At 34.7% G+C, this 27,156-nt stretch overlaps 2 protein-coding genes across 3 annotated transcripts; both read right to left on the bottom strand.

Moving 5' to 3' along the window:
• Window positions 1-336: 336 nt before the first annotated feature.
• LOC128858280 (probable cytochrome P450 28d1) lies at window positions 337-8,417 on the bottom strand. Its single transcript, XM_054094430.1, has 8 exons — window positions 8,163-8,417; window positions 7,781-7,919; window positions 3,290-3,397; window positions 2,735-2,827; window positions 2,199-2,651; window positions 1,967-2,084; window positions 1,612-1,881; window positions 337-554 (listed from the first exon to the last, which is right to left on the bottom strand). The coding sequence occupies exons 1-8, from the start codon at window positions 8,363-8,365 to the stop codon at window positions 388-390; spliced, it is 1,551 nt and encodes a 516-aa protein (XP_053950405.1). The 5' UTR covers window positions 8,366-8,417; the 3' UTR covers window positions 337-387.
• A 6,631-nt stretch (window positions 8,418-15,048) lies between these two features.
• Window positions 15,049-26,268, bottom strand: LOC128858279 (probable cytochrome P450 309a2). Of its 2 annotated transcripts, none has more exons than XM_054094429.1 (8): window positions 26,163-26,268; window positions 18,612-18,750; window positions 16,596-16,706; window positions 16,401-16,502; window positions 15,923-16,345; window positions 15,735-15,858; window positions 15,407-15,670; window positions 15,049-15,343 (listed from the first exon to the last, which is right to left on the bottom strand). In XM_054094429.1, exons 1-8 carry the CDS (start codon window positions 26,207-26,209, stop codon window positions 15,180-15,182), a joined length of 1,374 nt encoding a protein of 457 aa, XP_053950404.1. In that variant the 5' UTR covers window positions 26,210-26,268; the 3' UTR covers window positions 15,049-15,179. The 2 variants fall into 2 exon arrangements, with proteins under 2 accessions (XP_053950404.1, XP_053950403.1); XM_054094428.1 differs by lacking the exon at window positions 26,163-26,268 and adding an exon at window positions 23,871-24,098.
• Window positions 26,269-27,156: the final 888 nt, after the last annotated feature.

The raw sequence follows: 27,156 nt of genomic DNA, 5'->3' as shown, positions 1-27,156 counted from the left end.
TTGATATTATTGCATTGTTTAAAATACAAGTATGTTGAAAGTTGCCTATTATAAAAAGGCTGCTAAAAAAGATAAAATTTGTATTCTTCATTTGGTAAATTAATGTTTTTGGACCTTGGTACAGTATCATTAAAAAACCTAGAATTTTCTGCTAAAATACTATAATACTAATTTCTGAATTAACTGAAGTTTTCTGAGGTGGAATATGCGATCATAATTTTATTTTTATAACTTTGAAAAAATAAATGGGTTTTTCGACCAAAAATGTATTCACCTACACACATCTGTACCGCCTATCTAACGGAAGTGTGACTAGCAAAATTCAAACACAGAGTATCATGCATACTTGTATGTGCGGATGTACATATATTTATGCATAATTGCATTTCAATTCAGCCGCTTGAACTCAAGTTCAATGGTGCCATCGAGCGTCAGAAGAAATGAATCAGCAGCGATTTTGTTATCGGTCCGCATATTTGACGCAGGAGTTACTTGAAAACTCCGTACCAACTCAGAGACGGCGACTTTGGCCTCAGCCAAACCAAGTTTCATACCTTGAAAAAATAAATTAATTAATTACACAAAGAAACATAGAGGGCTTCAGGGCTTATATGCAGTCAGGATTTACATTTTTTTTTTTAATTTCATTTTAAATATTTTAGTAATATTCGAAAAAAATAAATTTGTTGTTACTAATTGTATTTGTTACCGATAATTGTCATTAAAAACAAAAATTTTAAGGTTAATATGTTAACGATAATTTTTTTTTCGTGTAATAGAAAACGCGAAATATAAATAGTACCACAAGATCCATACCAATTTTGGCTACTCTTCTTTTGTTGTTTTAATTTTTATTTATTTAAAAAACAAAATTTCAGACCTTTTAATAAGAATTCAAAAAATTTAGGTACACAGGTGCGATGTTACGTATTTTCACCGTATAATGAATAAGTTACATGTTTTTATATGGAGGAAATAGGCAACACAGTCAACAAAAAAAATTATTAAAAATCAACGAGAAGTTTAAGCCAATTCAAACCTCCACTTTGTTATACTAAAAATAAATAGACTATAAAATTGCGTACCCACTTTTTCTGGAATTCTGATAAAAAAGTTGGAAACTTTGATGAAAATTTTATTTTATGATTTTTGTACAAAGTTTAAAACTCTAATTTATATGCCGTTTTTTGTAAAATGAACTTTTTTATTAAAAATTTATAAAAATTAAAAAAACAAAACTAGGTAGTCGAAACTCGTCAACATATTGTGGAACTATGATTTCTCGAAGGCTGTATTTTGCTTGCTCTTTCGTTAAATTTCAGATTTAATCTCGTTTTAAGGAAATATTTCTTCTCTTTTGATATTAGACTACTCAAACTAGTGATATCAAGCTCTTCATCTTTTATGGATGGCATTCCGGAAACCAATTACAGCAGCTTTAAAAAAGCCTCATTTTAAAGCAAAAAAATATCCACGTAAAAGTTCGAAGTTATGCAGCAAAAAATATTAAGAACTAATAAAAAAATTAAATGTCGTGCTAAAAAAAATTATCCAAAATCGATTCTTCCGCCTGTTGACTGCGCACTCAATAAAAATTTACATGAGTTTTACCCGGACACATCCGTGGGCCATCACCGAATGGCATAAAAACACCCATTTCTCTATACTTGCGCACACCACCCAACTCCTCAGCAAAGCGCTCCGGCCAGAATGTTTCGGGATTTTCAAAGTAATCAGCATCACGGTGGAAAGAGTAGGTAGAAATATAAACTGCATCGCCAGGATGCAAAGTTACAATAGATTTATCAGCATTTTGCAAAGTGATAGTTTTAGTGCAGAGTTTAAACAGCGTTGATAGAGGCGGAAACAGACGAAGGGTCTCTATAAATAGAAAATTGTGAAAAGAGTTAAAAGCAAATCATGTTTTAATGGAAATATTTGAGCTTCTTTAAAAAGTCTATTTCACCTTGTAAACACTGCTCCAAATAAGGCAGTTCATTGAGAACATCAAAGCTGTCATCAGCGCCATCAATGGAGAGTAGCTCCTCTCGTAGCTTCTGTTGAACGCGTGCATTTCGTGCAAGCTGAAAAGTTCATTGCATAAGAGAAATTTAAAAAGAAAAAGCATGGCTACTTAATAAAATCATATTTTCTTGTTAACAACGATAAAAAAATGTATCCTTCTCATTTTCACTCACCAGCAGCAGGCAATGCGCAATCAGAATCGCTGCCGTCTCATAGCCATCAATCAAAATTGTTGTTGTATGTCCAGCGATTTGTATGCCGTTTAAGGATTTTTTATCCCTGAGCTGTTGCAAGTGATCGATCACATCACCCCGCCGCACTCCACCACCTTCAGTTGCTTGTTTGGAGCGCGCCTTCACAGCGTCCACAAGTAGCTGTTGAAAGAAGCGGTCGGCGGCGATTGGGAAGAAACGTACGGGATGTAATTTTCGCAGCCATGGCCAGGCAGCAGTGCGTCCATAGTAACGCACACATTGCAATGATTGTGAAATAATATCTCTCGCCATACAATGAACAGGCGAAAGGGATGCACTGGGAGCAGTCGTTTTCGATGGCACAGCGAAGGCGTTCGCTTCTATGCCCCAAATGAAGTTGGACATGAATTGAGCGGTGTATCGATTGGCTACCTGTGTAGTATTCAAAAGTACTTGGCAAGTGAGTAAAGAGAAACAAATATACATATGTAAAGTGAATGATCATAAGTACGCACTTCTTTGACATCCTGAGTTTGAGTACTGGCAGCCGCAAGGAAATCGATGGTTTTCTGAGCACTGTCACGCATGACGGAATAAAAGGAGCGAATCTAAGAGGAAAAGCATGTAGAGATAGCAGTTTTTTATTGAAATTGCAATTGAAAGGAATTGTAAATGTAGTTATATGGTATGAACTAACCAACGAAAGTTTACTCAAGGCAAATATATATAATTAGTCTCCTTGATACCTCAATATCAAGCCACTTGCACTTAATTATGAATTGCCCAATTTTTAGATTTGTGCAACAATTTTTAAATTTTTCACCAAACAGGAAACAATGAAATAAATAATTATTAAAAATTCATATTTAAGGTGGCGCAAAATTAATGATCCTATTACTAAATGTACAATTTTTGCAAATGGCGTCGTACGTCAGTCATATTTGACATTTCTGAAGTAGACAGCTTCAGCATACATAAAGATTTCCATCACTCAAAATATTTTTTTAAGTTGATAAAAATGTTAAAATAAAATGAGGTCACTAGTTTTTCGCCACCCTGTATTTATTTACCTTGTTCAAAGTTAGCGCTGGCACCAATTCTGAACGTCGAGCCTTCCACTCCTCACCTATCGAGACAAAAGGACTGGAAAGCCGCATTTGCTCCACATGCGCATTAGTCTGAAAAGTTTTAACGCACTTCTTTAATAATTACGTAGGACTTAAAAGATATAAAAATTGAAAAATTCAATGACATCAATGAAATCGATAAACAAAGTCCTAAAGATTTACATATGTAAAGGATAATCAGTTTAGAGGTATCGGATATGGGCAATCTTTATTATTTTTCTATAGAATCATTCATGACATTTATTTTGGTCGCAATTGCGATGTTATTCGGCCATCTCTAAACACTAATTTTGAATGACTCGCTGGAGGACTTCTGTCGGAATCTCGTAAATAGCTTGAGTAATATTGGTTTCCAATGCCTGGATCGAAGTTGGTTTATCCACAAAGCATTTAAACTTTACATACCCACACAAATGTGCAAAGGTGTGATATCACACGATCTTGGTGGCCAATCCACTGGTATGAGACGAGAAATAAATTGCTCATCGAAGCGACGGCATAGTAAATCCATTGTTTCACGGCCTTTATGGCAAGTAGATTACGGGCTTCAATTTTCTGTATAAGAAGGTCGTTTATCATTCCACAATAGCTTTCACCATTCACTGTTATATTGCCGCTCGTCTCGTTTTTGAAGAAATACGGGAAGATGATTCCTCCAGGCCAAACATAAGCCGCACCGAAGGGTTGTTTTCAATGGATGTAAAGCCGTGTGTCCACTAGCAAGTCACTTGCGGAAGAACTTTTGCAAGTATTTGCTGAAGTGTTTCCACTCAAACCAAAACTTGCGGAAGTCTGCTTCCAGAAGTAGTTTGTAGAAGTTATCCTGACGAACTTGCTGCAAGAAATTGCAGACGTGTTTCCACACAATGTGAGTACAGCTAAAAGTAGTTTACTTTTTTTACGAATGACAGTGTAAAAATGTCTTGTGGTAAAATAAGATTGGCGGCTGCCATCGCAGCAAATTCAAAAAAAAAAAAAAAAAAAAAAAAAAAAAAAAAGTGTTGAGTGAAAAATTGGCTGCGGCGCGTAGATTTTAGTTTTCAAAATACATTACTTGAAGAACATGAGATGACGTCATGTACTTCATGTCAGTACAAAACTCCCACTTGCTAACATACCTATATATCATCAGTACTTTAGCCACTTTTTTTCTTTTCTTTGTTTACTTCTTGACCAAACTGCGTTCGGAGGTTGTGCAATTTCCTTTTGACCTCTTCTTCGGGTGCGTCTATGCCATTGGCCACTGCCTTTAAAGCACTTTTTTTTTATTTTTTCCTCTTAGTCTTTTGAGCACGTGTCCCATTATAATTATAATTCAGGAGAACTTTCTTGTTTTTCAATTAACAAATGGGTTTTTTCACTACTCCAAACGAATTTATTTTTGTTCATTTTTAAAAATTTTGGAAAGAACTCAAAAAAAAAAACACAAAACAAAACTGAAAACAGAAGAGAATACCGAGAGAATACACACCGTTTATTCACGTATACCCGACTACTTCTGCAAGTCTTCAAAACACATGTAGTTGACAGCAAGTCGTTCAAGTTCCTTCCAGCAAGCAACAAACTCGTATTTCCACATAATTGCTGCAAGTAACTTCTGTAAGCCCTTCTGGAAATCGACTTCTAATACGGGTTTATACGACAAAAACTTCTGGAAGCAACTTCCGCAAGAAAACTTGATAGTGGGCACACGGCTTAATGACTATTGTTGAGCGGCTTCAGGTTACTCTTCAGCCCAAATATGGCAATTTTACTATTAGACCAAAACTGGGTTTCATATCTCAACACCATAAATTGGCCTGAGCGCGCGATAAACACTTTTCACAAAGCGTCGTTTTTCGTAATACAATTGTAAGATTTGTAAACGTAGTATTTCCATGATGAAATGTCAATGAATATTGAAAGAATTATGTACATATTTAGTTTGACAGTGGTCACTCGGGACCTGTCAAAGAACCGCCATGGGAAAAAGTACAGTAACAGTACAAGTAAATTAGAAATAAAAACTTGTTTAAGAAAAAGAAAAAAAATCCCATTCGCTAATTTTTTGATGAACAAACCTTTCATCCTTCCCATTTTTGCAAGACTGTACGGAGAGACAGAATATGAACAATATACGCTCTCTCTCGCGCACTCACATTCACGTAAGTCGGTCTCGCTCGCACTCACAGGTATGAAATTTTCCAAATTTTCCATGTCATAGAACCATCAGAATGGGCTGGCTCTACACATTTCATCAATTTATTGTATTGCCAATGTCGTGTAAAAAAGACAGCCGGTATAAAATATGTTGACTTGTGCTTCCATCAACGCACTTTCAACATGGGCTTTGGGACCATGAGAATGGGCTGGCAACCATCGTTTCATTTTATACAGACCGTAAATGAAATTCTGTTAAAATTTCAAGTGGTATAAAATATGTTGAGTAAATGTTTTTTATTAACAATTTTAAAATATAAAAACGCATAATTAAGACCGCTATTGAGCAGCCAGTCCGCCGGATATCGATTCTAGTATTAAAAAACTAATCTCACACAAAAAAAAATTTCCGTTTCTATAGTAAACGAACAAAACTTATAATTGAAGCAAAACTGATCTAAATTTCATTTAGCAGCTCCCACGACGAGCGTTGCATTTATTTGTAATGATGCAAAGAGCAATGACTGCTTGGCTTCTCAGACCTTCAGGACTAAGCAAGTTGATTATCCTTCTTTTTTCTAAACAAAGACGGGATACAATCAAAACTGGCTTGTGTTGATTGAAAAAGTTGCATAAATCTATTATATTTATATTATTTATTTATTTAATATATGGAAAATAACAATAAATTATTATTTTACAATAAAAAAAAGGAGCACTAGCTGCCAGGGCTTACGGCTCATTATAAACTGATAAAATTCGTTCTGAAGTTAAGTGTTTGCCCATTTTCCCCACTTTGAATTATTCACGAATAAAATGACAACATTTCCAGTTGGCATATATTTACTAATTGGGCAAGCTAAATTATATACATATGTGTGAACAGCGAACACCATAACGCAATTGAAAAAAAGAGGTCTGTTTGAACATAGTCTAAGCGATTATTTAATTTTTACCGCCACTCCATTTGTGACGCCGACTTGGTTTAAATCCGTGAAAATTTTAATTTTTTGATTACTTTTTGAAATTTCCTACTTTAATATAAGTGACCTTCAACAGGTAATCCATGTAATGTTTTATCCGAATAATATGTTATTTTGAGAGTGGCAACCCGTTTCCACTGGAAATCTTGACAGAAAGTCATTATCATATCTCTGCTTCAAAGAAATTCATCGCTTTACACTTGAACAAAGTTGTGAAATATTAAAAAATTAGTTATTTCCGAAGACAACGATGGAGTGTAGCTCAAAAAGTACGTCAGGAGTCAAAATTAAATTTTCTAAAGGAGCGCATTTTCATATCGGAAGACTCGTGACAGTCGAGAGGCCAATAAATCCCTAGAGAGTGACAGTTTTGTGCGGATCATAAAGCGGTGGCATTGACCCTTTTGCCTTTGAAATGTTGGAAAGGCGATTTCGGTCACCGGTTAGCGCTACAAAAGCATCTTAAATAATTAAGGACCAAGTCCATGTCTTCGGTTTCATTATCATATTCGGTTTCAGCACGATGCCACGCAACGCCTTAGTCGTTCTTTTGCGCCCCCAGTTCAGTAATCGCGCTACCAGTCATCTCGGGGATGTTAATTGACCACCACGGAGATGAGATTTGACGCCCTTGGAATTTTTTTGAGGTGCCGTGAAGGATCTTATATGAACATTCCGTTAGCTATTTCAAGTCGTTGATGCGAATATCAAGCAATCGATTCCTGAGTTAGAGCCAGAAACCACTCACATTGGGGGCTAATTTTATGGAATGATCTTCATACTGTAATAACTTAACAAAATACAAAATTACGCAGCGATCAAGGATAATATTGATATTATTTCACAAATGAAGGATCATCCAGTTTTATGCCGTATCTGAACGTGCGCTATTAGAAAAACATTTTTCACAGTGGGTCTCCAATCCGAGCCTTACCAAAAGGTAGTCAGACAATAACCCGTATGCTAAATGTTTTCTATAAACTAATAATAATGATTTGCAAATCGTCGAACATCGTCTTTGTTGCTGTCCTGCTCTGGCTAAAATGTGACTTTGCAAACATTTCTTTGAAGGTCTGGTAGACTTGAACTTGACAGGCATTTTGAAGTTTCATATATCATCACAGTGACCGAACCTAAGCATATAATGCCATACCATATAATTCCATTAGATGTAGAGAGTGCACTTATCTTCTATGTATGTAAGTATATTAATTAAAAAGTGAAATAATATTTCACGCTATAATCGTAGCCAAATACAAATACATACATACGAGTACTTACGTGATTTGTTTACATTATTAAAATTGCTTACCCATTGCGAAGATTCGTTATCACGAAAATGCTTAAAATGTTGCGTCAAAATCTGCAAGGCCAATTGAGGATCGCAGATAAACAATTTTGGTGTGCGCGCAGTGAATATGCCAACATATTTTTGCGTTGCTTTATAACGACTGAAAGTAATAAAAAATTATTTAATTAAATTAGATACTGAAGAGCTATTGAATAGTGTTTTCTTCGCTCGAAATAATGTCGAATTTATTTTATACTCAAAAGTATTGTTGAGGTTTCGTGTTTTTCTATGGTATTAAATGTTCGCACCCTGGCCCGATAGTCTTTAAGATGAATTGAAGCAATTGCAAATTTACATTCTTCCAAGCAAATCAAACGCTTGCAGAATTTATAGTATAATTTACAGATAAATTTCGTGTAGTTCCTCGAGTAAGTTGCACTGCCCAGCACTTGATTTGGGAAATGTTCCAGTGAGTAAGTTTGGTTGGGGGCCATGCACGCCGCGCTTACGCCAGTAATCGAAATGCCAACGCAAATATAATGTCACAAGAGTAAAGATAACGGAAACGAATAAACAAAATACGCCAATTACTGTAAATGACAACATGCTCGGAATAGCCTCCACAAGCAATTAAAAATCTCGAGCGACTGCCAATGCTGTTTAGAGTATACTGGCTACATTTCAGGCCCTTCAAATGCACCGCTTTCTATTACAGATGCAATTTGCTGATAAGATATAATCATAATTTGTATTTACTTGAGATTTGTGTAAAAAATGATTATATGAAATTAGATTGTAACTGGTTCCCATCTGTTTTGTATGTAAGTATATGCTTATACTTATAATTACAGGGTGGTCCTTCTAACGTTAGAAAATTTTTCAGAATGTTGTTTAGCTAAATTGAAAAGACTAAAGCTTCCTATTAAATATGCATTGCAATTTTCTTCAAGGAACCAAATTTGTTAGTACTTTCTGGGAAGTTTCTGAAGTTATCTCACCAATGACAGGTTCCATTTCTTCTTCCAACTCTAGAAGTGGTTTTAGTCAAATCACAACTTCGAATACAGCAGCACAATTAACCTCACTCAATCGTTTTTCGATTTCCGAAATTCGATTTTAATTATTTACAACTTTAACCAATCAAACATTTTGTAAATATTTAACCACACACTAAAGTACTTACACAAGATAGCGCAGAATTAATCAACCTATCGGCAGATTTATAATTTTTGCAAATGACGGCGTACGTCAATCACTTTTGAACCGGACAGCTGCAGTATACAAATTCAAAAACAATGGAGCGCGCATAGGTCGAAATAAAGGTTACCATTACTCAAAATATTTTTAATTTAGTTAATTGAGCGAATAATTTCGCACCTCCTTGTATATCGTGGATTTTAATACAGCTGCAAATTTAAAAAAAATCGATAGTTCAAATTCCAAATACTCGGTGGACCCTTCTGTATAACGTTGTGATGAAATTGAACTGCAATAAATCTAAAAGTCGTATGACTTCACTATGGATATGAAAAAATAGATAAGCGAAGTAATTCTTTTATTTATTAGCGCCGCATCATGGCAAACAATGGTCAGGTCGAGCTTCCGTGTCACACTCACACCAGTTAACTCACTGGTAGACCCATGCATCAGCCTTCATATTGTTTCTTTATTTATTTTATTTCCCTTAAGTAACTACTTTTCACTTACAGAATATTGACAATTCTACGCTTAGAGGATTTATTAGCATTAAATTAAAATTATTATATTTTATATTAATTATTAAATATTACTTTTCAGAAGTTACAGTATTTTTAAAGATTGAATGAGTTTACTAGCTGTAAAATTCGTTTAAGAAGAAAGGCAGACTTAGATAAAATAAATCAAAGGCCAAATTATTTGAGAAGGAATTCAGCACTCTTAAAGCTTAAAGATTATCTAGTTCTACCTTATTTCAAAAAAAAGTTCATTATTCCGAAGACAGCATTTAGGATGGGCAAATGTATGCATTCTAGAAGCAAGTTGCTTGAAAGAAAGCAAAGGCAAATGAGAGGGAACATAGTTATCCCATAGTTAAAGGATTTTATATTGATTAGTTTACATCTGGCATTATAAAATGATCCGCAAAATTCAGAGGTCGTGGAGCGAAGCGAACAAACGCCTCTGGATACACTGAAGTTTTTTAGAATTATGGCAGTTATACAAACGAAGTTTAGACCGAACTAGAGTTCTATACAAGAGTTTTAGTACACCAGCACGGATTTTAGTACCAGAGTACTAAAGCAGGTACTAGTACTAAAAAAAATTAGTACTTTACTTCTAAAATTAGCGCTAAATGGCAAATAAAAGCTAGCATAGCATTAGATTTCACAATGGTACAATGATGTGGCTTAGGAATAAAGGCTTTGAGTCAAAAATAACACAGAGGTCAAAGTCCTCATTCTAAAAACAAATATAGGGAAAACCCAGACTAGCTGATTTGGCCACCAAATGTGGACGAGTTTATGTATTTTAGGTATTGCTTTAAATTTTTCTACGAATTGTTTTTTTTTTCTTTTTGTTTTTGGTTTGAGGATGATAAAAAGTAAACTAAAAAAGTGGAATAAGTTTGTGATTTTTCCAATGCTGAAAACTTTGCTATAAGGTTTTTAAAGTGAAATATCTACGGGTCTTTTTAACATTTACATTTTTTTACCTATTTAAATTTATGAGCAGAAAATATTCATGCATTCAGCCTTTCCATTGATTGCTGAGTCCTTCTTTAAGTGTGATATATTGGAAGTTTTGGTGAATTACATGCAAATGGATTGCGATGAAGTTCGAACTTTGTCTAGAACGATAGAAAATTACCTATTAAGATATTTACTCATGGTGAAAACATTTCGAAGGTGAGCTCCTTAACATACCATTATTCAGCTCTGAGCGAATTTGAAAGAATCTGAAGGGCTGATGTTACTTGAGGTGTGCTTACAGAAAAAAACGGAGATTGTGTTGGTGATATACGAAAGAAATTCAACCAATTGACACCAGTGTGTGAATATGTACGAAATTATCGTGCAGAACCCCGAGTCCCCAAGTGACGTGGCAGGCTAAGTTTCCCTCACAATTTTCTTTTTCACCATAGCTAAATGTCAAATTTGGTAATCTGTCATCCTTGATATTTGCTGGAGATGGAGCTAGTGGAATATACTGTACCAGATATCTGGCTAATTTGTTAAGGGTTTGTTTGTGGGCTTTGGTATAATTTTTAAAGTCTCTAAAATTGGTAGTCCAATAAAAGTCCTTTGCAGATGAATACGAGATTGATCTTTATATTTTGCGGGCAATAATGAAAACACAGTAGAATACTGATGAAAACAGTTTTATTGTTTTTCAATATAGTATACTTCGAAGTCAATATAGCTCTGCATTCGCTTGAACCAAGTTTTATTTATTTATTTATTTGAAGTATTGGAATACAAAGCACTTTTCCCACTCAGAACTGGGTACCTCCAAAACGAGCTGTTTAAAAGCTTGAACAGTAACTTCAGGGGTTGAAGAATGTGGAAATCGAACTTTATTTATGATATTCGGGAACAAAAAGAAATCATTAGATGCCATTAATTCGATATTTTAAGTGCTCTCTAACTCTCTTCTGTGAGCTCATATGCGAGGGCTCGCATTGTATTGGTGAAGGATGCGTAGGTTTTTGTTGGCTTAAGCTCGTTTTGTAACACCCATACTAACGATTACTTTTTTGTTTCCGGCTCATATGAATAAATCCAAGACTCGTCGCCTATTACGATAACGTACTTTGAACCACCACAGCAGAATTTCTGTAATATTTCTTATCAACGCCAAAAGTTCGATTCTTTTATTATTCGTTAAAAATCGTAGTGAATAAAAAAGGTTCGCCAGTTAATTCCATCTTTTGGCAATCCTCGTAGGTGGAATTATGATTAACTAATTAAATTAAATATTCGTAAAATATTATCAACTGGTTTTGATAAAAATGGATTCAACGTGTTGAGTATTTCAGACAAAAAGCAAATTAAGTACCATCCAATACCACCTAAAATGTTGATTACGCTTATCAGGTTCGATGCTTATTAGCGGGCAAGTGCTTACATGAAAATCTCTTATTAAATTAAATAAGTATCCATTTAAAATACCTAATTAAGCTAAGTAAGGCATGTCACCTTAATTTAGGCATCACACCATGATGAAAACATTTTTATAGGTGTGACCGATATTCGAGTCTGAGCGAATTTGACAGAATTAGCTGATGGGATGAGGTCACTTGGGATGTGTTTAACAAAATTTAGCTTGTGTTAGTGATATACGAAGCAAACCAGTGCTCATGCCATGGCAGCTATTTGTTTACGAAAGCGGTGAATACAAATGTGCGAAAACGCGTTATTTTATTGTGCTTTATTTAAAGTAAGTTTTTATTCAATTAAAATTTATATATATATCTATCTAAATGATGTGCGCGGTTTTAGGCAATCTAACGGCCAGTAGTAACACACTCACATTTAGCTCTTGCACATGTAGCCCTTCCGTGTAACTCAAATATACATAGCTGCAAAAAGATGCGCGAATTATACTGTTTCTTTTTTCAAATGACTAAATTTAATTTAAAACACTTAATTTTTCTTAGTTTCCCAATTTGCTTACCACGTTTGCTTTTTGCTTGTATTCAACTGACCACTCTTTACATTTGTTGCAGCCAAAGTTCCCCGCACAATTTTTTTTTTTCAGCATAGCTACCAAGCAAACCCTTTAAATCTATCATCCTTGGTATCACACCACTTAGCTTTTACAAACACGAAAAGCTACGCAGAAAGCACGAACGGGATATATAAAAATACGATATTCTGTGTGATCGACCACTTTTGTTGAAGGCCGTGAGCCTAAGTATTAAGTTTTCAGTAGTAAACTTTATTGTTGCTGTCACTACAAAGCGATCAGTGCAAAACTTGACATGTAGAGTAGAATGGGGTAAGATAGGTCATTTTTTTTTGGAGAGCTCTTGCTACGGTGTTTTTGCATTGATTTTGAAAAATAAGCAAGATTTTGAAAGGTTATTTATCTGCTAACATTTTGGTTATACTGACTTATGTTTGCCTAAATATTTTTTGGAAGCTGCATTCAATAAGACAAAGGTACTTTTTTTCGATATTTTCAAAATCGGGGGGCACGATAGGTCACTATGTGTGAGAGGAAAAGAACAATGTACATGGCTTGGAAATTAACGTTTTAACTTTTATTTATAGAGTATGAACACTGAACATGTTATAAAAGTTAGGAATTTTTCTTTAATTCATCACGCGAGCACGTAATGTTTCGAACGGAATTTTAAATTGTTTAGAGGCTGATCGAACACTAGCGCCATCTCGGACTGCCGCGATTGCGTTTTTTACATCCTCTTCATTTCGTTTCGGCGTTTTTCGCACATAATTACGCACCATTTTGCTGCAAAAACAATTAAAATTTATTTTATTCAATTAAAAGTAGTGACCTATAATGCCCACAGACGGCTGACCTATAGTGCCCCCAAGCACATGTTTTATGTTAGTGTCGATATTTTTTTTTTAAACAAAAATATCAAAAAACTAACACATTATTCGTGTTCAGCATTATTTTCTACGTAAAATAAAACTCACCTGACAAATATTTACATACATTAAATGCACTGCACCGTAGAATAAAAAAATGCTATGTCGGAGAAAAGCTCACAAAAAACTAAACGACGCCAGAACTAGGATAACTAATGAATGGTGACGGCCGAAATGACAGTCGCAAACGTTGTTCCCCACCACGTATTCAATTCACTTAAGACGAGTGACCTCTGCAAAAACAGTGCGACGAAAACCCCACCTACCTATTGTGCCCCCATACCTATCTTACCCCATTCTACTCTACATAGTTTTATTATAAATACCACTACAGCAAGCGATTCGTCTTTGACAACAGTACCGTACAGTTTTAAGCTGATCGCTTCCGCAACATCTTCGTTTTCGTCTTCGCTTCCACTCTAATTCCAACCTAATTTCATTGTGCTTGTAAGTGGGAAATGCTTATAAATGGATGTTTGTAAGCTGATTCTTGTGCATATTAAAATAAGGGAAATTTTCTGACAATTTTTCTAGTGCTCATAAGCGAGAAGTACTGTACCACAATACCATCACTTACTCTACTTCTAACATCTTGTGCGAGTTTGTCTTGGTTGGTTCTTTTGACGAAATATTTGATGAAATTTCAGCACAATGGATAAACTGCCTCCCACAGTCAAATCCCGTCTTTCAGTTTTTGAGCGATAGTAGCCTTTCGGCATACACGTTCATTTCACTTGAATGTATTTCGATAGTTGATTTTCATATTTTCTGTGTGCCGCACGTTCGGAAAAAATATCAATGTTCACACTTGGCAACCGAACAATCCCTCCTTCCGAAGACAATCGGTTCAACATTATGAGAATGACCAGGTTTTAGATCGGGCCAAGAATTGCCACCTCAGCAATGTTTCCCACAAATTCATGAGGAATGTTTAATGCTGTTGCACCAACCAATACCAAATAAATTGCGCTGAATTGAAAGCAGGTGAAATAGTAAAATATTTCCAGACAAAAAAGTGTGTGCAGCGTAGTACAGAAGTGAAATTTTCACGGCAGACAAAGAAAGAGGGAGAGACCCGAGAGAGAATGAGAGAGAGAGCCAAGAGAGAGAGAGAGAGAAAAATAATATATATCTAAATAAATTCACAACATTTGCAGAGAATACAAATAGTCAAAATTTACAAAAAACCGAGAAGGGGCGACCGGTGTAGGTAAACGCCGGACACAAACCGTGGCAACAACGCGCACTACTCCGAGCGTTTGTCACCCGCACAAACTCAGCGATTCCAGGGGACCGCAGCAATGGCACAAATTACCGAAAGGCAATACCAATAAATCCGACGCCGGAATGGATAGCACTTTATAGTACGCACAAGCACTAGCCAGGAAACGGAAATAAGCGCCAAAAGAAAAAGAAACGCCAAAAGAATTGGGACCAAAAAACGCCCCAAACAGTAGGCACCACAAATATAATTCCTACAAGTTTGCACCAACAAACAAGAAATTAGCAACCACAAGGAAAAACTCAGGAAAAATAGCCTACAGTGTATTTAAGATATATATAAGGAATAGCTCTCGCTCTCCTTTTCCTCTACGTTATATCTTTTTTCTCAGTCGCGGAACAAAAAAGCCCAGAACGTTGCATGGCCTTGAAATTTTACTCTCCACTTTCGCTCATCCATCAACGCCTAAGAAGTTTCACTTGAAAAATATTTTTATTTTAATAGAAATTTCGCAAAGCTTCCATTCGAAAATATGTATGTACCTGTACAGTGTGTAATAATAAAGAAACAATTTAAAGTTTATCATTAATTAACATTTTGCTGATCACAGCTTCTCATATTCAATCATTAAATCGCCATCAACTCCTAAAATAAGTGTTTGCGAATCAGGTTTCTTCTCCGGTGTGGTCTTGCTACAAACTTTCAGGCGATAATTCCTAAGTATTTCTGCCAATGCTGATTTCACTTCTAGCATGGCCATATGACGTCCTGAAATGAAGTTTAGTTGCAAATTTCAGCATCATAGCAACAATTAGATATAATAATATTTACCCAAGCACATGCGGGGGCCGTCACCGAAAGGAGTAAAAACACCTCTTTTTGCCAAATCTGAGAGATCGACATTCTGGAAACGATCCGGTTTGAATTCCCAAGGTTGTAGGAAGTAATCAGGATCGTGAACATAACTGAAAGTAGGTATTAAAACCATATCACCCTCTTTAATGGGCACTAGGCGGCCATTATTTAATTCCAATTCGGTGGACTCGGTACAAATGCGTCTAGCAAAGGTCAGCGGACTAATTAGACGCATTGTTTCTGCATGTAGAAGAATGAAGAAGAATCTCAGCTAGCAGGAATAAATTATATAATATAGGCTTACCATGTACACACCGATCTAAATAGGGTAGACTGGTTAAAGTCTGATAATTAATGGTACCATCGGTGTCCAGATTGCCTAAAACTTCTTCGCGCACTTTTTCCTGAGAATCAGGATGATGAGTCAACTGAAATTGTGAAAAATTAATATATTAGTAGTATACTCGGCATCATACGTGCAACTGAGCTCACATAGAAGAGTGTGTGAATGGTGACTGTGGACGCTGTGTCGAAACCATCTGCAAAAACCGTACCCATGTAACCAACTACCTCATCATGCGAGAGATTCTTCTTTTCCTGCAACTGACGCACGTAATTTAGAAAATCCACTCTATTTTTATTGCTTGCATCCCTTTCACGCATCACGTAGGCATCTTTGGTGAGTTGGGAGAAAAAACTTTCAATTTCGGCGGAGAAGACGCGATGGTTATCGAAGCGTCGGAACCAGGGGAAAGCTAAGAATTTGAAGTAACTCAAAACAGATTGAAATACTTGTTGAGGTACTTTGTGTGCAATCTCCAGATAAGTATTTGGTTTGTAGAGATTTGAGAGCGTATGCGTTTCGATGCCCCAAAGGAACTCACCCAAAACATTGGAATTAAAACGAGTTATAAGCTGTGGTTGACATTGTAAGACATATATATATATATGTATGTGTGTATGTACTTACATTCTTCGTTTCAAGTACGGCATTGCCTTCTGCTGTTTGCGCCTTCAAAAGATTGGACAGTTTTTGAGCACAGCTTTTCCAAATGGGATACGCTGAGGTGAGCTGAAGAGTTTAAAAAAGAGTTTTATTTTCACTAAAACTTATATAGTCAATTGTTTTATATTCTCGTAAGCTAAAAAATAGTTAAAATTTCACCTTATTTTGTGTTAACCCGCTCATAACGTCCGTGCGTCTGTTTTTCCACTCTTCACCTACGTTGAAAAATGGATTGAAGGAAGCCATTTTATCCTCATTTATGTCGTAGATCTAAAATAATGTAATTTTGTATTTAATCAGGTTTTTGGATAGGAAATCAGCGAAACTGGAAACCAAAAAATAATTTTTCGTATTGTGTGGAAGCCACCTTTCTTCAATTCGTGCCCATTCCATCAAATAAATAAAAGCAGAAATTGTTTTAAAAACAATTTAAATTTAATTTTAATCTCGCAGAATTTAACTCTTCGAAATTTTGTGCAACAGTTAATCCTTTAACTAAATAAATATACATAATTGGAACTAACACCCGTTTTGGGCGTTTGGCCGAGCTCCTCTACCTATTTCTGGCGAGCGTCTGGATGTTGTTCCACAAGGGGGACCGACTCCGAACGGTAGATATTATTTATGAGAAGCTTTTTCACGGCAGAAATACATTTCACTCGGAGGCTTGTCATTGTCTGCCGAGGAGCAACCGGGTGTTTCACGGAGATTCGAATCTACGTTCTTCGAATGGTAGTCACGCACCAACCCATTCAGCTACGGCGGCGTTTAACTCTATACTTTTTGATATTTGAATGTTCTGCAAAATTTAAAATCTGCAGGGAATACGCAGGTTGCTCCTTAAGTGATGAGATATGCCAAAACCAGTGATCGTAAAGATTAACAGTTTTAAGTGTTATTAGTGTTGCTTGCCACTACTTGAATCGTTAACATTTTCATACGATAAGTTTTTATGAATTTCGACTTGGACTTAACAAGCAACAATTTGCCGATCAACACACATCGGCCATTGACGACGGAGCACCACGTTTGGTCACGCGTTTTCGCTGGTTTTCCCGAATTCAATGGTTGTGTTTGAAGTGATTGAATATTTCTGCTGAAATAATCCTAATTAGCGACTAGCGCCGTTTTACTACTTTTGTTGTCGTGTCAGGATTGAGCAGTTTGCACTACCACTAAATTGCACTATCACTATATTTTTAGCGTTATTTAAAATAAGGGTTTCATTATAACTATTTTGCAGCATTTTAACAATCCGCTTATTGCATTAGTTATTTAGTGCACTATGTCCAACCCTGTCTCGTGTGATGTCTTGTTGTTGTTTTTTTTTTCTTTGAGTCAGACCCATTTCATGAGATCCATGTACAGCAGCAAACTTTTTATCTCTATGCTTGGCATTTCATTAATTAGCTATAGGAAAAGCTTACCGAAATATCGAAATCTTGCTCTAGCTGGACTTTCTTTCTCCCTCAGTATGACAGCTTCTGCAGATGGGACGGAAAGAATACGTAATTCGACCTTTGGATGTTATACAACGGTCATGTTTTCTTGTTGTAGTACTTGTACATAATTGCTGTCACCTTCCTTCGTGTGAAGCAACGGTGTTTTGGATTTAATACGGTAGCAAATGCTACCGCCTCTGTTATGTGTAATGCCAAACCTTTTCTTACTAGCTTATCTGCTGTTTCACTACCCTATATATTCCAATGGTCGAGAATTCAAACCAGAGTAATTTCAGGCCAATTGCCAAGCGATTCCAGTTCCTTTACTCTGTTAACCTAGTTTGAATGAAATGGAATGGGAATCTAAAGCCTTGATAGCTGCTTGGCTCTCTGAAAAGATAGCTGCCCTTGCACCAATTTCTTTGCATGTATCTGATTAATATTTCTGCCTGGAACACGCTTTCATGTTTTTGCTCCACCTCTATCAGAATTAGTTGTCCGATTACTTAGTTTTCTATGCCGATTTACCATAAGAATGAACAAGAACTGTGAACTATTGCCCTAGAAAAATTCAGACTTAAACTTTTTTGTTCCCTCTACCGGAGTCCTTGTTATTTCGCAAAAAATTTGACTTAGTTACATAGTGTTATCTATAGTATTATCTTTTATGGCACATCAATGCATCTACATATAAGCGTATCTGTGTGTGTTGAATATAAATGTCACAACTTACCCAATTTTTTCCCCAATTGTCTCTGAATTTCCTGAAATTTGTTACTAAGATTTCGTGTGCCAATTTCGGATCAAGTATTAAGAAATGGGGAAGCCTGGAGAAGAAAACACCAATAACCTGGTGGTTATGTTTGTATTTGCTAAAAGTAGAATTTTTAAAGAAAGCAAAAATGTGTAGAAAATACTGATTTTCAGTTTTTGTTTGGTGTTTAATATTTTTATTTGCTTATGAAAATATAGTGCATATAGCAACAAGAACCACAATATTATAATTAAAATTATACATAAATAATAAATAACATATAATACTTAAAATGTTTGCTCAATGTTAACTCAAAGCTTCAAACTTTGCACAAAATTTTAAAAGTATCACAAATTTCCAACAAGTCTTCTATTTAGGATTTTTAGAAAAGTCCGGATATGCAAATCTTGTAGCTCATCCAATTTTATTATAACTAATTGGAAGTTATAAGTGACTCAAACTTCGAGTTGATTTACATATAACGAATGCTCGAATTATTCTTATATGGATAAATTAAGTGAATACTGAAATATCTGAACGAAACTACAATACTATATACTGACACATTTCTCTTGAACCAAAGTAGGTTGATAATGAGAATAAGCGAAATCGGGCACTAAATTCTACCATCCTCCATATAAAGGTAATTCTCTGATTTGTTGAAGATACCAAATCTCAGTAAGTTCTGTATATGGAAAGGAAAATATTTATATGTACCTTCTGCTCAAATATGAACGAGACGCTATCAATAAAACGGTCCGCGGATGACATATGGCAAAAATAAATTTTTAGTTTTTTTGGTAGGACTGTTATAAGCTTACATTGGCAAATTTCAGCGTGATATGTCACATAGTTTGTTTTCTGTGCTACTGTAAACAAGTCAAGCTCGAGTGTGTTCTTCGAATTTAACGATGGAAATTCAAGTTGAACAAAGAATTTGTTTGAAATTTTGTTATTCCAACAAAATTTCGGCTTCAGACGCCTTAAAAATGTTGCAGACAACCTATGGGGACTCTGCTCTATCGCGTGCACGTGTTTTCCAGTGGTACAAATCGTTCAAAGAGGGCCGTACATCGGTTGAAAACTTGCCTCATGAACGTCGTCCAGCAACATCAGTAAACGATGAAAACATCGGAAAAGTAAAGGAAATTGTGCTTAAAAATGGCAAAAATCGCAAAATCGGTTAACGCTGAATATTATTTAGACGTTTTAAAGCGTTTGCGCGAGAACATTCGTCTTAAAAGGAAGGAATTGTGGGACAACAAGTCATGGTTCTTGCATCACGATAATGCACCAGCTCACACAGCACGTCTTGTTCGCGATTATTTGAACAAAAATAATGTTAATATCGTTCCGCAAGCACCGTATTCGCCTGATATGGCTCTATGTGACTTTTTCCTGTTTCCCAAGCTCAAGTTGCCGCTCCGTGGAAAACATTTTGAGACAATTGAAGTCATAAAAGAGAATTCGAAGAACACACTAGAGCTTGACTTGTTTACAGTAGCACAGAAAACAAACTATGTGACTTATCACGCTGAAATTTGCCATGTAAGCTTATAACAGTCCTACCAAAAAAAAAAAAAAATTTTGCCATATGTCATCCGCGGACCGTTTTATTGATAACGTCTCGTTCATATTTGAGCAGAAGGTATGTATTCTCGTATATATTGAGTAGTTCTATTTTCTTAAAATATTCCGAATATATTTTATTCAAACTTTTTTTCGCAAATTTTTTATAAAAGAAAATTATAAATCCAAGTTTCCAAACTTTGTACAAATTTCATTTATATAATAATAATTTTAACGACTTATCATCAAAACTGTAATCTTATTAATTAGAATCCTTGGAACACTTCCGAGTATGCAGTTTTACAGACCATTTAATTTTACTAATATAATAAAATGAATATTTGAGTGGTTATCCTTAATTTAAAAAAAATTTTTCTTTGCATTTCCCAAACACCTTTATGAGAAATTAAGGTTGATGATCCAATTAATATGAAACTGAGAATAAAATTGTAGCATTTAAAGGAATAGAATATGTGGTAAAAATTTTAAAGAATTCAAAGGCACCTGGCCAAGACGGCATCACAAATGAGATGTAAAAATGTGGAGGAGATCATCTGTATTACATACGTCTGGGTTACAGACGTCCAGAATTTTAAAAAAATTGATTTTTTTTTTGGATACAATGTTATGGTGGATACAAAGTTAGTTAAAAAATGTAACTGCGCAACGAGAGTTTAATGCGCACACCTAGCTGTCCTTCGTTTGGGGCAGGTGGCCGTCACTTTTGGGGCCTTTCAACCTGTCGGTTCTTTCGTTATTCTTAAGTATGTATAGGGACATCTATAAAACATTATGAGAGTATGTGCAGAGTCGTTATGCTAAGGTTTATGAAACTCAGTTCTTAATTTAAATGCAGGCGACCTCGAGCGAAACTCGTTTTTTCGGCACGGTCTGCATGATAACTCATACAGTTTTTAATATTTTTTGATGTGGTTATTTTTAAATATTCAAAAGTGTTTCTCTTTAGTCTGTCGAGCTGGATTTTTGATATTTTCATAAAAATATTTTATAAACATAATTAGAGTGTGACATTTACGACGTAAAATGCATACTTTTTTTAAAATGCCGTAAATTGCAAAATTTTTGGAAACTCGAAAATCCGGCTCAACAGACTATAATTACAATTCTATTTTACAAGAATTTTGTTTACTTTCTCCAGATCCATTAGCATTTTAAAGAGAAATGATGCAGCCCGTGGAGCAACTTTTTTTCATTGTACTTTGGAGCACGTGATTTTTTATGTATTAATTTTTGTAAAGAAAGATTAAAATGATTTTTTCTATAAAGTTTAAGTACTAATAAAAAAGCGTAAAATATTTTTATATTTATTTCTATTGCTATCCCTTCTAAAAACTGTTTTTCTTTTAGCGCATTTGTGGTGCTGCTGGACGTATGTAGCCCCTTAATAATTAATTAGAAATTGTATGAGAATGGAAAACAAATATGACGATCCCTATATTTATGAAAGGTGAAAAAGATGACCCTCAAAACTATATATTCCACTCTTACCCTTTATTTCATTATTGCATATTCATATTGAATAAAATTATAGAAAAGTCCAATGAGTTTGACTACTCATCTTTAATGTATTTTGTCGACTTACTGTCTACCGTTAGATAAGAAAGATAACACTGTGCGACAATTTTGGGGTCATCAAAATCAAACCACACCGGACCTTTTTTTTCTGAAAATATACCTATTCAATAGCAAAACCCTCGCTGGGTTTTTAAAAGTTAGCTCGATTTTTTTTTTATTACGTTTTGAAGTTTTCTATTTTCATGAGATTTTGGAGTTTTACCTGTACGCTAAATTTGACTTATAAATCGACCTTTGTTTGATTTAATCGATTTATTTTGTCATAGCTTGATGCAGAAATTTCGTACATGTACAAATAAACTTATTTTGAGAAGAACCTATATCTCAATACGCAATTTTCAATACCAAAATTTCGAAAAATTGTATGTTTTTACCATTTTTTACTGTAATTATGAAAATAATTAAAATTTCTCACTATTTCTTCTATCAAAAATGTTGCAAAATGTATTAAAAAAGTCATTTATAAGATAAAAACATAAAACTGAACTTTAAGTTTGTTATTTTCTAAAAAAATAAATTTTTAACAAGATTTTTCTTCATAAAAATAATTTTTTATACTCTGTTGTGAAACGTCCACAACAATAGCAGAAAACGTTAATATTTGCAGGACAATTGTACATTTTTTATTTTCTTAATTCATAAAAAATTCACGTAAATGAAATTAATAAATTCAAATATATTAACAAAAACCGTATTGTTCACAAAATATTTAGCGCGTCAAATGTGTTTTAGGAGTTGTTATGCACGAACCTGATCTCGCAAGACTGCTGCGATCTTAGAACAGGTAAAATCGTTGGGAACAAATTTTGGAATTTCTAAAACAAACACTTCCTGATAAGACAGACTACAACCTTCTTTATACTTTTTATTTTGGAATGTGTGCTAGCCACTTTTCTTTGTACTTAACAGGCTAAAAGTCTTGTGAGACCAATCTTGCTTTTCACTACTCACGATCACATTTTGTTACATCCAATATTCATTGGAAAACCGTATCTGGAAAAAATACTAGCAAAAATAGAAAAATCTGAAAATGTGTATAACGGGTGGTTACGTATAAAATTATTTTCATAATTACAGTAAAAAATGGTAAAAACATACAATTTTTCGAAATTTTGGTATTGAAAATTGCGTATTGAGATATAGGTTCTTCTCAAAATAAGTTTATTTGTACATGTACGAAATTTCTGCATCAAGCTATGAAAAATAAATCGATTAAATCAAACAAAGGTCCATTTATAAGTCAAATTTAGCGTACAGGTAAAACTCCAAAATCTCATGAAAATAGAAAACTTCAAAACGCAATAAAAAAAAAAATCGAGCTAACTTTTAAAAACCCAGCGAGGGGTTTGCTATTGAATAGGTATATTTTCAGAAAAAAAAGGTCCGGTGCGGTTTGATTTTTGATGTCGCACTGTGTAATGACAACTGCCCTGTACCGGCAGGGCTTGATGAACTTATACAGCAACAACAATGCAGCACGACATATGTATGCCACACAAACGACTGATATCAAAAAACGACGATTTTGACTGGCCACCCAGATTAACATACTTTTATTTGCGATATTGTTTGAAGTTCCAGGTATACGCCAAAAACCCAAAAATCTCACCAAATTAAAGTCAACATGCGACGTGAAATCGATGCCATATCGGCAAACTTGAAAAAATGCAAAAATAAAAATAAAAAAAAAAGACGTTTGCCTAATAAGACTATTAGAGAAAAATCACTTTCAATAATTCAGAGAAATATTTATTTAAATGCACACCGAACAAATTGATTTCTTAATATATTAATATATTTATTATTTACTTTTCCTTCACTTTAAATAGCCAACCCTACGTTTGTTTAATTAATTTTAAATTGGCTTGTGTAAGCCTCAGTCTTCTATGCATTCTTTTTATACATGCAAATATAAAATGTGTACAATTTTACATAATTTTGAGCCACTATAATCGTTTTCGCGTATTAATTCTTCATTTGCGTGGAAACTTCTTGTACCCGTACAGTATGCCATATCGCTCATTTACTTGGGATACTGAGGGATATGTATGTATGTATGTATGCAATACTCACTTGTAAATTTCGTCCAATTCGTAGGCAAAATGTTGTTTGCCAGGGAAATTGCCTATCCAGACCTTTGGCTGCGGACCGGCTACGCCTAGTTTCTTGAATACACCGTAATGCCATGTCAAATATTTATATATCAAAAGCACAGCAAAGGCGAACAAAATGATTGTGACTAGGAGCGGATGCATTGCGAGACTGTGCATCGTATCGTAAAATATCAAATGTTAACTGCATGACTAGCTTCAGCCACTTTAATATACATTATTAGTAATTGAGCGGGTGTATTCACGTTACAGCGTGGAAAATGCCTTTTATAAAAAGTAAATATACGCATTGCCGCGAACAATCAGAACGTGCTGAGTTAGTCGGAGGCGAGAACCTGTTGCACGATCGAGCACAGTAGATATAGCAATACATGATAAGGCATTCTGATGGCTGATTGTTAGTTTGCTCTATCTTGTGAATACCTTCTATCAAGAAGTGTGTTTAGCGTACTGGATCGTCGATTTATTAATAATTCACAATGTGCAACGGCAACAATATTTGCATACTAAGTATGTATCTATAGTTTTATTCATATATATATATATGTGTGTATATGTAAAACATTAAAGGCGATCAAAAAGCCCATTTTCTGATATCAGTGAAAAATAATTGAAAATTCTAAGCTTTATTGGTTTGAAAATTTTGTTTTAGACACTTGATTCCCTTGACAGCTATTAGAAAATTTTTTTTCTTAATTTTGGTGTTTCACCGAGATTCGAACCTACGTTTTCTCAGTGAATTGCGGATGGTAGTCACGCACAAACCCATTGGGCTACGGCGGCCGCCGTATATAGGTATATCAAAAATCGACGAAAATGGAAAAATATATATCAAAAATCAACGAAAATGTCAAACTTCAAACTTGTGCAAAAGTAATTGCCTTATCGGAAAATTTGTTGTATATATTTTTCACGTGCCGTCTTGCGTCAATCATATTTCATATCTGTGAACTACAAGGTGAAGTTAAAAATAAATAGGACTGGTGTCATAAAAATGTTTTTGATGGTGCCATATTTTTACTGAGTTAATGCATTGGAAGTTACACCCCTAGCTGACTTCCAGTGAAAGCTTGGTGACATTCGGTTCAGTGAAAGTGAAGTTATTGCGTCTAAAGTGTCAGTATATTTGCGTCAGCGGCACAAAAACGAGTTTCGAACATTTATAATATAATATCAACTTTTGTTTTAAAATCGGTAAAACGTTTACCGAAACATTTAAATTGATGAAAAAAGTTGATGGCGATGATTGTTTAACTCGTGCCAGAGTTTGTGAGTCGTTTACTCGTTTCAGAGATGGTTGTGAGGACATAAATGACAATGAACATACGGGTCACCTAAAATCAGTAATCACCGAAAACTCCATTGAGTTCGTAAATTTATCAAAAATGAAACGAAATCATAGTTGAAATTCTTGGAATCTGATTGAATATCTCCTAAACATCGATTTATCGCATTTTAACTGATCATTTGGACTTCCGAAAGGTCTGTGTTGTTTCAGAATTCAACAAATGAAAACTTCTTTACACCATTGTAGCTGGTGATGAAACGTGGTATTTCTAACATGAACCCGAAACTAAGCGTTAAAGTGCCAAATGGAAGACCACATCAACGCAATTTTCTATCTTGACGTTTTGCAGCGTGTGTTGCATCGTATTCGTCGAATTCGCCCTGAATACCGCAAGGGAGGAAGATGACGCTTATTGTATGATAATGCACCATCTCATCGATGCACTCTTGAGACTGATTTTATGACTAGAAATCGCATTTCAACCATCAATCACTCACTGTATTCGCAAAACAGTGTTTTGAGGCCAGAGGGGACTATTTTGAATAAATAAACTCGAAATTATCAGAACAAAGCTCCTGTCGTTTGTGTTTTAACTCAGTCTTGTTTATTTTGAACTTCACCTTGTAGAAAGCTGCAAAAAAGCTGCGATGGAGCGAGCAAAGATTAAAATAAAGATTTCTATCACTCAAAATAATTTTCGATTTTGCTTAGTAAAAAAGTTATTAAAAAATATTCATTGATTAATTCTGAAACACCTTTTACTAAACTTTGGTAGGCTATGGAACTGGGCTCGTACGTTTCATTAAAAAATTCTGATTAAGCTGAATTTTGATGAAAATTTGTCGTAAATATTGTACAACATTTTAAATTGGATTACTAAGGTCTTTGTTATATAATGAATTAAATTTTTATAAAAACATATTTAAATAGATATAAAAAAGAAATATGTAATCAGTCAAAACTTACCAATATGTGGTGGCTTTGTAATAATATCCGGGGGCAGTATGTAACATCGAAAAAAAACCCAGAGAAGAGAAATTATATGGACGATTTATAGATTAAAGCGGATATAATATATGAACATATACCGATTCACCATTTTCCTCTATAAAACTCAGTTCTAATTTTTTAGTTTGTACCCATTTATAGCTGCCTATTCTAATGTATCTCAATACTAGCACACATTTATATGCAGATACGCGCATACATATATACTTTGCACTGCTTGCTTTGATTAATAATACTTACATACTATTTATAAATAAGATAACAAATCATCAAAATAAGTACATCTGTATATCAAGCGTAATGTAGGTGTGTAGCGTGAAAGTTTTTATAGACTTGACTCTTCTCAGGGACAAATAAATTGCTTGCAATTGTTTGATAATTTTTTTTTTTTTTTTGCATATAATAATTTAATTTTAAAATGTCCAGTTCTCAACTAACATTCAATTTTTCAATAAGCAAGAGAGTGGTGAGTTGAGTGCTCATCACTTTGTGCTGGAAGAGGATTGATTGTTCGAAATAACTGATGAACAAAAATCAAAAGAACCCTGTAGGGAAAACCTGAAATGATGAAGCAAATTTTTGATTCATTTTTAAATGTTAGTTCGAGCCCTTATGTTTTTAGTTAATAAAAAATGTTTAAAAATTTCCGAAAGCATTTGCTAGGACAAGCTTAGCTTTTCGCGGCGATACAATAGCTATTTTAAAGATCCGTATACTAGAAAAATATTACTTAATTCTTAATTGGCATTAAGCCAAACGAGACAAAATCTTCCCAAGTTACTTTTACACTAAATCGAAAAACTTGCCCTCACGTGAAACTCAATAATATAATCATCACCCAAACTAACGTCACAAATTTCGGGATGCATCTTGATAGCAAAGTCACATGGAAAACCCATATTTAGACTTAGAAACCTTAATTGGTTACTATCTACATCGAAAGTGCCAGGTT

The sequence above is a fragment of the Anastrepha ludens genome, chromosome 3 (genome assembly GCF_028408465.1).
Source record: "Anastrepha ludens isolate Willacy chromosome 3, idAnaLude1.1, whole genome shotgun sequence".
In the NCBI taxonomy this organism is placed as follows: Eukaryota; Metazoa; Arthropoda; class Insecta; order Diptera; family Tephritidae; genus Anastrepha; species Anastrepha ludens.
This window is presented reverse-complemented; position numbering and strand designations above follow the sequence as displayed.

Coding starts and splice junctions, on each gene's coding strand:
- LOC128858280 (XM_054094430.1), bottom strand. CDS start 8,365: ATGTTGTCATTTACAGTAATTGGCGTATTTTGTTTATTCGTTTCCGTT. Junction 7,920..8,162: donor GAACTACACGAAATTTATCT/GTAAATTATACT, acceptor TATTACTTTCAG/TCGTTATAAAGCAACGCAAA. Junction 3,398..7,780: donor ATAACGAATCTTCGCAATGG/GTAAGCAATTTT, acceptor AAAACTTTTCAG/ACTAATGCGCATGTGGAGCA.
- LOC128858279 (XM_054094428.1), bottom strand. CDS start 24,067: ATGCACAGTCTCGCAATGCATCCGCTCCTAGTCACAATCATTTTGTTC. Junction 18,751..23,870: donor GAATTGGACGAAATTTACAA/GTGAGTATTGCA, acceptor TTCTACTTTTAG/CAAATACAAACATAACCACC. Junction 15,859..15,922: donor CCATTCACACACTCTTCTAT/GTGAGCTCAGTT, acceptor TCACAATTTCAG/TTGACTCATCATCCTGATTC.